Here is a 16,485-nt window from a genome sequence, read left to right on the forward strand (position 1 = left end):
GACTACTTTCTACCCAAAATATCCCTGTCATACAACTGTCATATCTAAGAGTACAAATTCTGCAGTGGACTATTTGGATTCACAGTCCAGTGCCAGGAGCCAACGTGAGGAATCCCACCTGTGACAAGGTCATGCGGCAGAGATCTGATGGGCAAGGTCAAGTCAGATCTCAGGTTTTCCCCCTGGTATTTCCTGAGCGTGTACCCCCAAAAATAAGAATATGCCTGCCTGGAAAAAGTCATCTCAAGGCTTTAGTCTTCTGCATTTGAAAGGGTGTTTCAATCCAAAAACCCCTCTGACGGCTTTCTAGCCTGCCTGCAGGACTCCTACAGCTGCGCGTGTGATTGTTTGAGGCCTCCTGACTGCAGGAGCCACGGAAAGCTTAAAACATCCTAGGAATGTAGGGGCTTCCGAGGAGTCAAAGTCATTAGAATAGGACTGATTAAAGGTTTCATTTGTTGAGCCAATACTTGCTGCCAAATTTTCATATCTTTTACTTGTTGATAATAGTTGGTATATAGAAAAAACAAGTAGCAACATTAGATCTTTGAGTTAAGTACCTTCTTTGTTATAACCCACTGCGCCTTTGTTCTACAGAGCCATAACTTTAGTGCTTTAAGGAGATGCAGATTAAAGAAAAACACTTCAGGGGAAACAAAATTAACATTCATTAAGGAAGAGAGCCAAAAAGTGTTAGCAAGCCTCTCGGCCAGAAGATAATGTAAATCACCTGAGACCTTTTGTATACAAAAAGATATACAGAAAGAGTCTGGGCTGCTAAGGCTACATAATTTTGTATTACCCATTGATCTCTATGTATAATCAAAAGTATAAAAGGCCTTGAAGGAAAATAGAGGGGGGGGCCAGTCATTGGAAGGACTGGTTTCCCCTGTGTCTCCTCTTTACTCTAATTTCAGGCTGAATTCCCATCTGGGGCGGGGAGGCTCACCATGTCGACTTACTTGTCCCCCATAAGAGAGCCCAAGGCAGGGCACTCTCCGATATTCAAACGGGCGCCGGCGGCCTAACATAGATGGTGCAAGTTCCTCATCTGGAACTTTATTGGTTTTCCACGTAAACCAAGTTAATCAGCCTCTTTTCTCCACTTAATTTTCCTACTATACTATTTCTTCCTAATCTAATCTTATATTAATAAATAAATAAGTCTTTCCTCACCAACGCCGTCCCCGCTTCGAATTCCCTGGATCCACCGGGGCTGGCCCCTGGCAGTCCAGCTCTACCATTAGCCATGTGTCCCTGGGTAAGTCACTTAAACCTCTTGATAACTCAGTTTCCTGCCCTATAAAGTAAGAATAGTAATAGTACCTACCTTGCCAGAACTGTTATAAACATCTAATGAACTACAGGGTCTATATTTGAAAAGCTCTTACAATAGTGCCTGGCACAAAGTATTTCTATGTTTTTGTTTATAGAGGGAAAATATTTTTAAAAAAAGAAAAAACTTTACTGTAGGAAACTAAATTATACTTAAAATGTCTCTTTTGTACAGTCAAAATTCAAAACTATATACTATGAAAGAAGAAATTGGAAACAAACCAAAACATGGGAGACAAGCTGAAACACAGTACAGATATTTTTCACAGACTAAGGAAAACAAATAAAATGACAGAATTAAAATCAACAAATGAAGAACAAAATCAAAAGCCTCTGTATAGCAGCAATAAACAGTAAGAAAATACAATGGCAGAAAAAAATCCTATTCAAAATAGCAACAAAAAATATATTTCTACAAATAAATCTAAAAAGAAATACCTTCCAAAAGATGCCTTATTTTAAAAAATATAAATGGAAAAAAACTGTATTTCTAGTTGGAAAACCTGACTTCTAGAAAGATGTCAATTTCCCCCAAGAATTTATAGGGATGATACAATTCCAATAAAATTCCAGCATGATTGGTTTTGAAACATGAAGAAAAGATTCTAAAGGTTGCCTAGCAATAGGAATTAGTAATCTGACATCCAAGTACCAAATGCAGGACTAAAGGCTTTAAGGAATCTGAGAAGCTCTAAACCACATGAAAGTTTAGACTTCTACAGTGCATATGCACACGCACCCATGGGAACACGGATTCGATTCCTTGGTGAGTGTTACTCGCTTTCATACAATTTCACTGCATTTCTTAAAATTGGTCCTTGACCCACAATGGGTTAAGTAATCCCAATCTAAAAGAATAGGTTATGAACTGTCTCCCTAAAAAAAAAGGGAAAAAAAAGTTTTATACAGATTCTCCTACACAAATTATTACAATTTCATTTTTAAAATGTGTATCAGCCCTCACTCTTTAAAAAGTTTAACTATTTTAGTTTTATAAACTACCTCTATAATCAAAAGAGAATTTACTCCTTTGTCTTTATATAACCTTATAAATGACCACCTAAAAATTGATTTCTACAATAATAAACAGAACTCATTAGAAGTACAAAAGTGAAAGAGTTATACAAATGCTTAAGGGGATTAGAAATATCCAAAGAAATGTGAAATAAAATCTAACAAATCACAGCAAGAGAAGCAATTAACATGAAATATCAAGAAAAACTTAGGCTACAATAAAGCAGCTTATATTTTTAGAATATCTATACAGGGAAGGGATGATAATTCAAAATCTGACTTGCCTTTTAAACACATATAAAAGGAAAGCTGTCAAAGTGGTAAGCTAATCTTTTTTCCCTAATATTAAAAGGATTCCAGTATCAATATATACTCTTTGTACAAAAAGAATCATGTCTCTAAAGTCTGAAACCTGGGGAGATTAAAATGGCTAATTACCCCAAACTGTAACTATCCACTTCATGGGAAATAGATGGGGAAACAGTGGAAACAGTATCAGACTTTATTTTTGGGGGGCTCCAAAATCACTGCAGATGGTGACTGCAGTCATGAAATTAAAAGACACTTACTCCTTGGAAGAAAAGTTATGACCAACCTAGATAGCATATTCAAAAGCAGAGACATTACTTTGCCGACTAAGGTCCATCTAGTCAAGGCTATGGTTTTTCCTGTGGTCATGTATGGATGTGAGAGTTGGACTGTGAAGAAGGCGGAGCGCCAAAGAATTGATGCTTTTGAACTGTGGTGTTGGAGAAGACTCTTGAGAGTCCCTTGGACTGCAAGGAGATCCAACCAGTCCATTCTGAAGGATTGGATCCTGGGATTTCTTTGGGAGGAATGATGCTAAAGCTGAAACTCCAGTACTTTGGCCACCTCATGCAAAGAGTTGACTCATTGGAAAAGACTCTGATGCTGGGAGGGATGGCGGGCAGGAGGAGAAGGGGACGACAGAGGATGAGATGGCTGGATGGCACTGCCACATGTGACTGTTAGCTGGCATACACTACAGCTTTAATCCCTCTGTGTGTAAATATATAAAGTGTTTGTTTAATGTGTCTCTTTGTTCACGTTCACTCTTTTCAAACGTTCACATTCACTCTTTTCATTATAAAACAAGTTTCTACATAGGAATGAGTTCACTTCCTTATGAGTTCAATTCCTCAGTGAAGCATATGATAGGGGCTAAACAGATAATCAATGTTTGATGAAAGAAGATACTTTACCAGCTCCATCTGAATCCTCTACCATTGGATTTATTTCTACCATGGTTGCATCGTATTTCAGAAAAAGGTCATAAAGCTTGATCATGTTTTCTGCTGCAGAATCCACAATACTGGCTGGAAATCCCATCTTCTCTGCAAGCTGAAAGCAATATGTCTCTTTATTATAGGAATGCTGCATAACATCCAATCAACATTAAACTGTTACAAATAAATAACCTTGTAGTTTATTATTTAAATAAGCATGAATCATTTATGATCAAATATTAATCACTATTATCAATAAATGGTTAAACAAAACTATGCAAAATCCTCACAAAGCAGGTAGTATGCCCATTTTACAAAGAAAGAGATTCTGAGAGGTCAAGTGACTTGCCATTCAACTCAATTCCTGTTCTCATGTTTATCCCATAGCCTCCATACTGCTACTGAGCCTTACAGCGAACCTAAACTGAAAAAAGAGGCTTATATTTTATTAAAACTACATATAAAAGGTAGACTACTAATCTCACTGGTCTAAAAACAATGGCCAAAATACTAACCCTATTTTACCTTTTAGGTAATTTATGAAGAGTGTCTGCTGCTGCTGCTGCTAAATGACTTCAGTCATTTCCAACTCTGTGCGACCCCATAGACAGCAGCCCACCAGGCTCCCCCGTCCCTGGGATTCTCCAGGCAAGAACACTGGAGTGGGCTGCCATTTCCTTCTCCAATGCATGAAAGTGAAAAGTGAAAGTGAAGTCGCTCAGTCGTGTTCGACTCTTTGCAACCCCATGGACTGCAGCCCACCAGGCTCCTCCATCCATGGGACTTTCCAGGCAAGAGTACTGAGTACCTAATAAATGCTAGATTCAAAAGATATCTTAAACCTAAACTTCCCTGGTGCCTCGGCTAGTAAAGAATCTGCCTGCAATAAGGGAGACCTGGGTTCGATCCCTGAATTGGGAAGATCCCCTGGAGAAGGGAAAGATTACCCACTCCAGTATTATGGCCTGGAGAATTTCATGGACTATATATAGTCCATGCGGTCACAAAGAGTCAGACATGACTGAGCGACTTTCACTTCAAGTTTCTAATCTAGTAGAAGAGTTCACAGTCTTGAGCAAAGGTTTCTTGCTAAATATACCTGAAGAGCTTTTTAAAAAATACATACACCAAGGTCTCAACCCAGAGGCTGTGGTTCACAAGTTCTACAGGCGATCAAGTATCTATAATTTTTTAAAGTTTTATAAGCAATTTTGACCCTACAGAAGAAGCTACATGTATGGAAGTTACATGCCTCTTTTTTTAACCCTAAATGCCACAGCTGCTCAGAAACCCTCTGGAGTTTTCTCCTGTTTTCCAATTGTTATCTAAAACTACAATACATTTAACTTTTAATAATAGAAAATATTAAATTCTTTGAAAGTGAATGTGATTCTGCAAGAAGTCAAATGCAAACAATTAAATACAAATAAAATAAAGTGGATGCTCTAATTGAGAAATGCCATTTGGGGTTAAGACATTTCAAAAAAAAACAGTAAGAACAATTAAAAGTACCATTTCATTTAGAAAGATTTCAGAGGTCACAATCTACTGTTTTAAATTTAAACATCTGAAAACTGCAAAAGAATTCTGATCAGCCTAGTATGACATCAGTTTGTCTCACATTATACTGAGTAAAATTTCCGTTCACCCATCACTCAAAAAGCTACAAACTTAGTACACTATTCCTTCAAATATTGTTGTAAATCAAATGTTTACTCTCTCATCTAAATTCAAGACTCTAGTTACCACTCTCATATAACTATCTAATGAGTCAAATCTCTGTCCCCTTTAAACATTTATACCACTCACTTGGCCTAAATGATTTGCTTCACGCTTTATCGGGGAGGTCTCTGTATCAGTCAAAATTCCTGCTCTACTGTACTTCAATACCATTAGCTTCGTTTGACAGTTTCCTGATAAGAGATGTTAATTTCATTCAAACTTTAATACTCAAACTTCTTTTTAAGATGGGTCACTTATTTCTTATATATAAACAATTTAATAGCAATATTACAAACATTACCAAGCAACTCTCACACACCATAATTAACTTCATACTAAGTTTTTGTCTTGGAGAGCTCTTTTTGAGGGGGGAATGTAATGAGAGGCAGAGGCACACAAGGATGGTATAGAAAACTAGTGTAAATTGCAGGCAAAATTTATTGTGCATGTGAATACACTGAGAGAAAGCCCACAGTTTTAATCAGATTCTTAAAAGCACCCATAAAACCCCCAAAATAAAATCACTGATCTATCACAGGGATATATGAGACAGTGTCCCTACCATTCCATATAGTGTATAGGAAATAAAGGAGGGACAGGAGCATATTAAATGCCACCATGCAGATGTAAAATCCGGAGTATCACTCCAGGTTCTTCAACAAATGAAAGAAAATGGATGAAGAAAGTGAAGAAAAGGAAACCTATAAGCTATTAACAGAAGAAGACCTATGACACCTATTAACCAACTGCAATGAAGGAACTTATGTGGATCCCAACTCAGATTCTAAAAGGAAAAAAAAAAAAAAAAAAACACGAGACAACTAGGGAACTGGAATGACTGGGTAAGTGACAATACTGAGTTTACTAGGTATGGCTATGGTACGTATAGTGGCTCTTTTAAAAGAATCCTTATCTTTAAAATGTTTCAGAAGTTTTATCAAGCACTTCACTTACGTAAAGTTAATTCTCTTTAAGTGTTGCAATTATCCAATTAAAAGCTAGAAATGTTTCAAAACACAACATACCCGGACAGCTTGTTCCTTTTTGATGCCTTCTACGATATCGATAGGCTCTTTAACTATGGCCTCAGGAGTCTCAGCAGCAACATCTTCAATGTTGACACCACCGTGAGAACTTCCTATTAATACAGGACCCTAGCAGGAAGAGAAACAGAAAAAACATCTAGATTTTATTTTGGGCCCATCAATAAAATCTTAAAATCTATTTATGCATACTATCAAACTTATACATCTGTCACTTCCCACTATTTTTAAACCCCCTTGAGAATTTATCCTTGCATCTCCTACAGTGTTCTTCTAAACATTCAATTGAAATAATGGAAAGGCGGAGGAAGACACTGTCTTACCTGTGAGGGGAAAAGGATTAAAAATGTATACAATGTATACCAAACAATATAAATATACACGTATATGTGAAATATAACCTCTACATATCTCACAAGAATTGCAAGGACATTAAAGTATTGTTTAAAGAACATTTAAAAAATAATAGAAACAGTTTACTGATACTTAAAAAGGAAAATCTAATGAACAAACGTTCCGATTTATAATCTCTAGGCTATTGGAGGTCAGTGAAAAAGAAAGCTGCTGCTACTGCTACTAAGTTGCTTCAGTCATGTCCGACTCTGTGCGAACCCAGAGACAGCAGCCCACCAGGCTCCCCCGTCCCTGGGATTCTCCAGGCCAAGAACACTGGAGTGGGTTGCCATTTCCTTCTCCAATGCATGAAAGTGAAAACTGAAAATGAAGTCGCTCAGTCATGTCCGATTCTTCGCGACCCCATGGACTGCAGCCCACCAGGTTCCTCCATCCGTGGGATTTTCCAGACAAGAGTACTGGAGTGGGTTCCCACTGCCTTTTCCGAAAAAGAAAGCTATCTACCTTCAAAGAAGAGCTCCAGCTATTATCATGAAGAATATAATAAGACATAAAGACTAACCGATTAACTTTTAAGTCTCCTAAGATCAGTTAAGGAAAAAACCTTGAAGCAAAATTATCTAATAGATTTACCAATCTATGGACAAAACTGGAAATAATCTTAATATGCAAAAATAGGAAATGGTAAAAACATACTGAAGATTACATAATGCTTCTGGAAAGGAAAATGATTCAGTAGTATAATCTGGGGGAAAAAAGGTACAAAACCCTAGATTCTATACTCAATTTTTTTTTTAACATAAAGTGTGTTTAAATGTGCACCCTCCCACCATTCACAGACACACAAAAAGATAAAAAATAAAACATTAAGTAAGACTTCTATTATTTTATTTTGTTATTTGTGTCACTATTTGGTGACTGAACAACAACATTTTCAAAAAAAGAAAATTTCTACAGTGAATACACGATTCTTCATTCAGGAAAGAAAAAAATAAACCTGAAGACTAATTTCACTTTTCTACCCCAGCATCTAAATGTCTCAGTAACAAATTCATTTCAAGATATAAAGTAAAGAAATAATATTAGTGGGTTGGCCAAAATCTTTGTCCGGTTTTTAAAGTAAAAATAAAAGGCACATTTGATCTCTATCAACTTCAACTGGTCTACTCGACCAAGCAGCACTGTCCAGTGAAAAATATCCAGCACAAAACTTCACAAACCATTTTTGACTAACTCACCCCATCACAGCACCTTATGCATACACTGCACAAATCTTTTTTGTGTATTTCAGTTGCATTTTTATTTTCTTGAAACAATAAACCATAATATGCCAAAAACATTGCTTTTTTTCTTCCATCTTCAATATTAAAATGGCTATACAAAAATTCACCAATTGTGATTTTATTAAAAGCTCACTGATCTGACAGCTGTCACAACACATCTAACAAAAGTGTTTCAAATGAAATTAAAAACAACTAAGCCACTGGAGAAGGGGATGGCAAGCCACTTCAGTATTCTTGCCGTGAGAACCCCATGAAGAGCATGAAAAGGCAAAAAGATAGGATACCAAAGGAGGAACTCCCCAGGTCATTATGTGCCCAGTATGCTACTGGAGATCAGTGGAGAAATAACTCCAGAAAGAATGAAGGGATGGAGCCAAAGCAAAAACAACACCCAGTTGTACATGTGACTGGTGATAGAAGCAAGGTCCGATGCTGTAAAGAGCAATATAGCATAGGAACCTGGAATGTCAGGTCCATGAATCAAGGCAAATTGGAAGTGGTCAAACAAGAGATGGCAAGAGTAAACGTCGACATTCTAGGAATCAGCGAACTAAAATGAACTAGAATGGGTGAATTTAACTCAGATGACCATTACATCTACTACTGCGGGCAGGAATCCCTCAGAAGAAATGGAGTAGCCATCATGGTCAACAAAAGAGTCCGAAATGCAGTACTTGGATGCAATCTCAAAAACGACAGAATGATCTCTGTTTGTCTCCAAGGCAAACCATTCAATATCACAGTTATCCAAGTCTATGCCCCAACCAGTAACGCTGAAGAAACTGAAGGTGAATGGTTTTATGAAGACCTACAAGATCTTTTAGAACACCCCAAAAGATGTCCTTTTCATTATAGGGAACTGGAATGCAAAAGTAGGAAGTCAAGAAACACCTGGAGTAACAGGCAAATTTGGCCTTGGAATGCGGAATGAAGCAGGGCAAAGACTAATAGAGTTTTGCCAAGAAAATGCACTGGTCATAGCAAACACCCTCTTCCAACAACACAAGAGAAAACTCTACACATGGACATCACCAGATGGTCAACACCAAAATCAGACTGATTATATTCTATGCAGCCAAAGATGGAGAAGCTCTATACAGTCAACAAAAACAAGACCAGGAGCTGACTGTGGCTCAGATCATGAACTCCTTATTACCAAATTCAGACTTAAATTGAAGAAAGTAGGGAAAACCGCTACACCATTCAGGTATGACCTAAATCAAATCCCTTATGATTATACAGTGGAAGTGAGAAATAGATTTAAGGGTCCAGATCTGACAGATAGAGTGCCTGATGAACTACAGAATGAGGTTCGTGACATTGTACAGGAGACAGGGATCAAGACCATCCCCATGCAAAAGAAATGCAAAAAAGCAAAATGGCTGTCTGGGGAGGCCTTACAAATTGCTGTGAAAAGAAAAGAAGCGAAAAGTAAAGGAGAAAAGGAAAGATATAAGCATCTGAATGCAGAGTTCCAAAGAATACCAAGAAGAGATAAGAAAGCCTTCTTCAGTGATCAATGCAAAAAAATAGAGGAAAAGAACAGAATGGGAAAGACTAGAGATCTCTTCAAGAAAATTAGAGATACCAAGGGAACATTTCATGCAAAGATGGGCTCGATAAAGGACAGAAATGGTATGGACCTAACAGAAGCAGAAGATATTAAGAACAGGTGGCAAGAATACACGGAAGAACTGTACAAAAAAGATCTTCACGACCCGGATAATCATGATGATGTGATCACTCATCTAGAGCCAGACATCTTGAAATGTGAAGTCAAGTGGGCCTTAGAAATCATCACTACAAACAAAGCTAGTGGAGGTGATGGAATTCCAGTTGAGCTGTTTCAAATCCTGAAAGATGATGCTGTTAAAGTGCTGCATTCAATATGCCAGCAAGTTTGGAAAACTCAGCAGTGGCCACAGGACTGGAAAAGGTCAGTGTTCATTCCAATCCCAAAGAAAGGCAATGCCAAAGAATGCTCAAACTACCACACAATTGCACTCATCTCACATGCTAGTAAAGTAATGCTCAAAATTCTCCAAGCCAGGCTTCAGCAATACATGAACCGTGAACTCCCTGATGTTCAAGCTGGTTTTAGAAAAGGCAGAGGAACCAGAGATCAAATTGCCAACATCCGCTAGATCATGGAAAAAGCAAGAGAGTTCAAAAAAAACATCTATTTCTGCTTTATTGATTATGCCAAAGCCTTTGACTGTGTGGATCACAATCAACTGTGGAAAATTCTGAAAGAGATGGGAATACCAGACCACCTAACCTGCCTCTTGAGAAATCTGTATGCAGGTCAGGAAGCAACAGTTAGAACTGGACATGAACAACAGACTGGTTCCAAATAGGAAAAGGAGTATGTCAAGGCTGTATATTGTCACCCTGTTTATTTAACTTATATGCAGAGTACATCATGAGAAACGCTGGACTGGAAGAAACACAAGCTGGAATCAAGATTGCCAGGAGAGAGATCAATAACCTCAGATATGCAGATGACACCACCCTTATGGCAGAAAGTGAAGAGGAACTGAAAAGCCTCTTGATGAAAGTGAAAGAGGAGAGTGAAAAGTTGGCTTAAAGCTCAACATTCAGAAAATGAACATCATGGCATCTGGTCCCATCACTTCATGGGAAATAGATGGGCAAACAGTGGAAACAGTATCAGACTTTATTTTGGGGGGCTCCAAAATCACTGCAGATGGTGACTGCAGCCATGAAATTAAAAGACACTTACTCCTTGGAAGAAAAGTTATGACCAACCTAGATAGCATATTCAAAAGCAGAGACATTACTTTGCCACCTAAGGTCCATCTAGTCAAGGTTATGGTTTTTCCTGTGGTCATGTATGGATGTGAGAGTTGGACTGTGAAGAAGGCTGAGCGCCGAAGAATTGATGCTTTTGAACTGTGGTGTTGGAGAAGACTCTTGAGAGTCCCTTGGACTGCAAGGATATCCAACCAGTCCATTCTGAAGGAGATCGGCCCTGGGATTTCTTTGGAAGGAATGATGCTGAAGCTGAAACTCCAGTACTTTGGGACACTTCATGCGAAAAGTTGACTCATTGGAAAAGACTCTGATGCTGGGAGGGATTGGAGGCAGAAGGAGAAGGGGACGACCAAGGATGAGATGGCTGGATGGCATCACAGACTCGATGGACGTAAGTCTGAGTGAACTCCGGGAGATGGTGATGGACAGGGAGGCCTGGAGTGCTGCAATTCATGGGGTCACAAAGAGTCGGACACGACTGAGCGACTGAACTGAACTGAACTGAACTGAAGCACTACTGCTGCTGCTGCTGCTAAATCGCTTCAGTCTTTTCCGACTCTGTGCGACGGAGTCCCATAGATGGCAGCCCACCAGGCTCCCCCGTCCCTGGGATTCTCGAGGCAAGAACACTGGAGTGGGTTGCCATTTCCTTCTCCAATGCATGAAAATAAAAAGTGAAAGTGAAGTTGCTCAGTTGTTTCTGACTCTTAGCGACCCCATAGACTGCAGCCTACCAGGCTCCTCCATCCATGGGATTTTCCAGGCAAGAGTACTGGAGTGGAGTGCCATTGCCTTCTCTGAAGCACTACTACAGCTGTCTTAATGGAAAAAACTGAATGAACCTCTTGGCCAAACCAAAATATTCATTACTGTTTGGAGAACAATACAGTGTTTTAAATCCTCAAAATACAGCAACAGCCAAAGAGATGAGGCTGGGAATATTTATTATTTTTTTTAAGAGAGTTATTATACCTAGGCAAAAAAAGATTTTTAAAAAGTATCAGTCTTAAAGGAAAAAAAACTGTGTGGTAGAGGAACAAGGGTGGGTGGAAGATTTATACTTCCCTGTACATCTTTGTACCTTTTAAATGTAATATTACATGACTAGATTTCAATATTGTTGTTACTGTTCAGTGGCTAAGTTGTGTCAGACTCTTTGCAACCCCATGGACTGCAGCATGCCAGGCTTCCCTGTTTTCACTATCTCCAGGAGGTTACTCAAGCTCATGTCTACTGAGTCAATGATGCCATCCAACCATCTCATTCCATGCCATCCCCTTCTCCTCATGCCCTCAATCTTATTCAGCATCAAGGTCTTTTCCAATAAGTCGGTTCATTGCATCAAGGTGTCCAAAGTACTGGAGCTTCGGCTTCAGCATCAGTCCTTCCAATGAATATCCAGGGTTGATTTCCTTCAGGATTGACTGGTTTGATCTCCTTTCTGTGCAAGGGACTCGCAAGAGTCTTCTCCAACACCACAATTCGAAAGCATCAATTCTTCTGTGCTCAGCCTTCTTTATAGTCCAACTCTCACATCCATATGAATACTGGAAAAACCACAGCTTTGACTATACAGACCTTTGTCAGAAAAGCGATGTCTCTGCTTTTTAATACGCTGCCTAGGTTTGTCATTGCTTTTCTTTCAAGGAACAAGAGTCTTAATTTCACGGCTGCAGTCACCATCCGTAGTGTTTTGCAGCCCAAGAAAATAAAGTCTGTCACTGTTTCCATTTTTCCCCCTTTTATTTGCCATGAAGTGATGGGACCAGATGCCATGATCTTAGTTATGATACACATAAAAGCAGTTGAAGACAGTAAATTTCATATTCTATGTTTCTGACCACAACTTAAAAAAATGACAGCTCTAGACCACAAGCTCAGTGAGCTTCTGAGGTTGCACAATACTCTGTGTGTTGTCATATATCAGTATGTGAGGAAGGTGACACAATCCTGAAGCAAATGAAAATTTTATGTGTGGGATTCTCCAAGACCATGCCCTGTGCATCTCCATTTGGCTGGTTCTGGCTTTTATCCTTTGGCTATAATAAAACTGTAATCACAAATACAGTATTTTCCTAAGGTCTGTGAGTCATTCTAGCAAATTATGAACCTGAGGGATATTGCTGCTGCCAAGTCACTTCAGTCGTGTCCGACTCTGTGCGACCCCATAGACGGCAGCCCACCAGGCTCCTCCGTCCCTGGGATTCTCCAGGCAAGAACACTGGAGTGGGTTGCCATTTCCTTCTCCAATGCATGAAAGTGAAAAGTGAAAGGGAAGTCACTCAGTCATGTCCGACCCTTAGCATGGACTGCAACCTACCAGGCTCCTCCATCCATGGGATTTTCCAGGCAAGATACTAGGAATCCCTAAATTTTGTTGCCAGTTAGTCAGAAGTGAGGGTGACCTGCGGACGCTAAACTTGCAACTGATGTCTGAAGTGAGGGCAGTCATGCAGAGGAATGTGCCCTTAACCTGTGAAGTCTGGCTCGCCTCTGGGTACCCTGGTGTCAGAACTCACCGTAACACACACACACACACACACACACACACCACACACCACACACACACACACTCTTTAACAAAATAATTCACGGTGCCTTTCTGAAACCAAAGAAAACAGAAGCAAGCTCAAGTAAAGGGAAATGTTTGAAATTAAAAGTATAATTTTTACTTTCTCTACTGTCAGGAAGCATTTAACAGGAGGCTTCCTGTGTGCTGAATATTCAGGAATTAAGAGGAGAGGCAAGCCTCTCCGGGGGGCTGAGGAATCCAGGCATTTCCTTCATTAGTTTTTCTATATGGTGATAAATACCCTCTTCCTTCTTGCGAACTATAGGGTAAAAGTGATTATTTACAACTCTCTCTCTCTTTAATATGGATCGCCTATGTTTTGTAAGTCTAGAATTTTAATCTTTATCTTTGCTGAGAATAACTACAGTATATATGCCCACACCATGTTGATTAAAACACCTCTGCTCCATCAGAGCTCTGGTACCCATGTCTTGCTTTCTCTCTCTCTCTCTCCCTCTTTCTCTCTCAAGCTATTTCTTCAGAGCACAGAGGCTCTCTGAGTTCACTTCCCTGCCCGGGCTTCTAAGACACACTCGAGAAGGCACTTTGCGCCTTCACCCCACCGAGAGGGTGCCTGAGGCCTCTGTGAACAGAGCAAGCCCCATGCCAGGGGTTTTATTGGCTTTCTGTGTAAACCAAGGAATATCAGCCTCTTTCTCTCTCCTTTACTTTCTTATCAGTCGACTCCAGACCACCAGGTTCTGGTGCATTAAAGGACCTCAACAAGTGGAGCCCAGAACAGGAGCTTGGTACACGTATGCAGATTCGGACGGAGTGACCCCAGGGCCTATTGAGGCCGAAGTATTAGGACATGAGTAAAACAGCTGGAAAGCCCCATCACTTTTCTACTTTACTTCATCACTTATTTAAAGTTCAGGGGCTTAATGAAACGTATGCTGATTTTTTAGCTAGACTACAAACTGCTATTTCCTGTACTGTAATTGGAGAAGCCAAAAGGCAACTAGAGAAATTACTTGCTTATGAAAATGCAAATCAGGAATGTCAAAAAGCTATAGCTCCAATTCGTGAGACAGGGACTATTATTGATTATTTGAAGGCTGGTCGCAATCTGGGATTAGAAGCTCAAAAGATGCAAATGCTAGCTGAAACAATATTGCTGCCTTAAGAAAGGAAAATGAAGGATGCTTTACATGTGGAAATAAGAACCATTTAAAAAGGGACTGCCCTAAGAGAGCTACAAAAAAAAAAAGAAAAAAATATATATAAAAATAAAAAACCTCCAAAAATCTGCCCTCGCTGCCGTAGAGAAATGCATTGGGCCAAAGACTGTAAGTCTAAATTTGACACTGAAGGAAAATCTATTCCAGGAAACTCCAAGCAGGGGGGCCCCCAGGTCCCCTTCAACAAAAACCTGGGGCAAATTCCATCTTTTCTCTCAAACCTTCAATATCCGGCAGTGCTGCCGTCATATACCAGCTTTGTTTTTAGATAATATGAAGTTAATGAGCTCTATTTAAATGCAAACTCAGTGAACTGAAAAATATTAAATATAATGTTTATTTAAATATAAATATAATTTAAATATAATTGTTTGCTAATCTAATTAAGACATGTCTTAAGTCATCAACATTATATAATACTTTTATTATGCCTAGGTTTAAGGTAAACTAAATTTGTCAACAAAAAGGTAACTCTTTATATATATATAAATATATAAATGAGATGAAAACTTTTAGATAAACAATATTTAAAATAATTATATTTTTAATAGAATAATCTATTATTATAATCTATTATTAGAATAATCTATTATTATAATCTATTATTAGAATAATCTCTTCAGTTCATTCACTCAGTCGTGTCCGACTCTTGGTGACCCCGTGAACTGTAGCACACCAGGCCTCCCTGTCCATCACCAACTCCCAGAGTTCACTCAAACTCACGTCCATCGAGTTGGTGATGCCATCCAGCCATCTCATCCTCTGTCGGCCCCTTCTCCTCCTGCCCCCAATCCCTTCCAGCATCAGAGTCTTTTCCAATGAATCAACTCTTCGCTTGAGGTGGCCAAAGTACTGGAATTTCAGCTTTAGCATCATTCCTTCCAAAGAAATCCCAGGGCTGATCTCCTCCAGAATGGACTGGTTGGATCTCCTTGCAGTCCAAGGGACTCTCAAGAGTCTTCTCCAACACCACAGTTCAAAAGCATCAATTCTTCGGCACTCAGCTTTCTTCACAGTCCAACTCTCACATCCACACATGACTACTGGAAAAACCACAGCCTTGACTAGATGGACCTTTGTTGGCAAAGTAATGTCTCTGCTTTTGAATATGCTATCTAGGTTGGTCATAACTTTCCTTCCAAGGAGTAAGCGTCTTTTAATTTCATGACTGCAATCACCATCTGCAGTGATTTTGGAGCCCCAAAAGTAATTTCTTAAGATTGGGATAACTTAAATTTCTGGAGTTGTACTAAACTAAATAATAAAAGTTTATTAAATAACTAGGTCATTTACAAATAAAATAAGATTTTAAAACATTATTACTGAACATTAACTTCCTCTTACAAAAAGTTTTTCTTATAGAAAAACTAAAGAGATTTTAAACTATTAATAATATATAATGTATAATATATATATTTATATATAATATATGTTATAATATGATATAATAAATATATTCACCAATCTATAAAATGCTAATATACAAGACACTTCATAGTTGCTAAGAAAAAGTCAGATATATGCATAACCTGAAGTATGACCAGCCTATTTGGACAGAGCAGTGGCTCCTCACGAAAGAGAAATTACAGGCAGCTAAGGAACTTATAGATATACAACTAGAATTAAAGCATATTGTGGAATCTTGTTCTCCTTGGAACTCTCCTATTTTTGTCATAAAAAAGAAATCTAACAAATGGCGTCTCCTAACAGACCTCAGGCTATCACACAAGGTATTAAGCCTCACGAATGCTTTTATTTGGGCCACACCTCTTCGTGGTGAAGCTACACAGCACGTTATAACTCACTTAATTAGCTTGTTTTGATGTCACGGGAACTCCTAGTTCTACAAAAACAGACAATGGCCCTGCCTATATTTCTAGACACTTTAAACAATTTTTACAATCTTTTTCTATTAAACATATTACAGGTATTGCTTATAATCCACAGGTACAAGGCATA

The 16,485-nt window shown here is 38.8% G+C and overlaps 1 protein-coding gene across 2 annotated transcripts in view; it reads right to left on the reverse strand.

The window, feature by feature from the left end:
* The window catches only part of SUCLA2 (succinate-CoA ligase ADP-forming subunit beta), a 58,404-nt gene that overhangs the window by 14,766 nt on the left and 27,153 nt on the right, over positions 1-16,485 (reverse strand). For both annotated transcript variants that reach the window (XM_052649992.1, XM_052649991.1), the window contains exons 5-6: positions 6,344-6,472; positions 3,573-3,711 (exon numbers count right to left, since the gene is read on the reverse strand). In XM_052649992.1, coding sequence (XP_052505952.1) covers positions 3,573-3,711; positions 6,344-6,472 — 268 coding nt within the window. The remainder of the gene's footprint in view (positions 1-3,572; positions 3,712-6,343; positions 6,473-16,485) is intronic.

This window comes from Budorcas taxicolor, chromosome 12 (assembly GCF_023091745.1).
Source record: "Budorcas taxicolor isolate Tak-1 chromosome 12, Takin1.1, whole genome shotgun sequence".
Lineage (NCBI taxonomy): Eukaryota > Metazoa > Chordata > Mammalia > Artiodactyla > Bovidae > Budorcas > Budorcas taxicolor.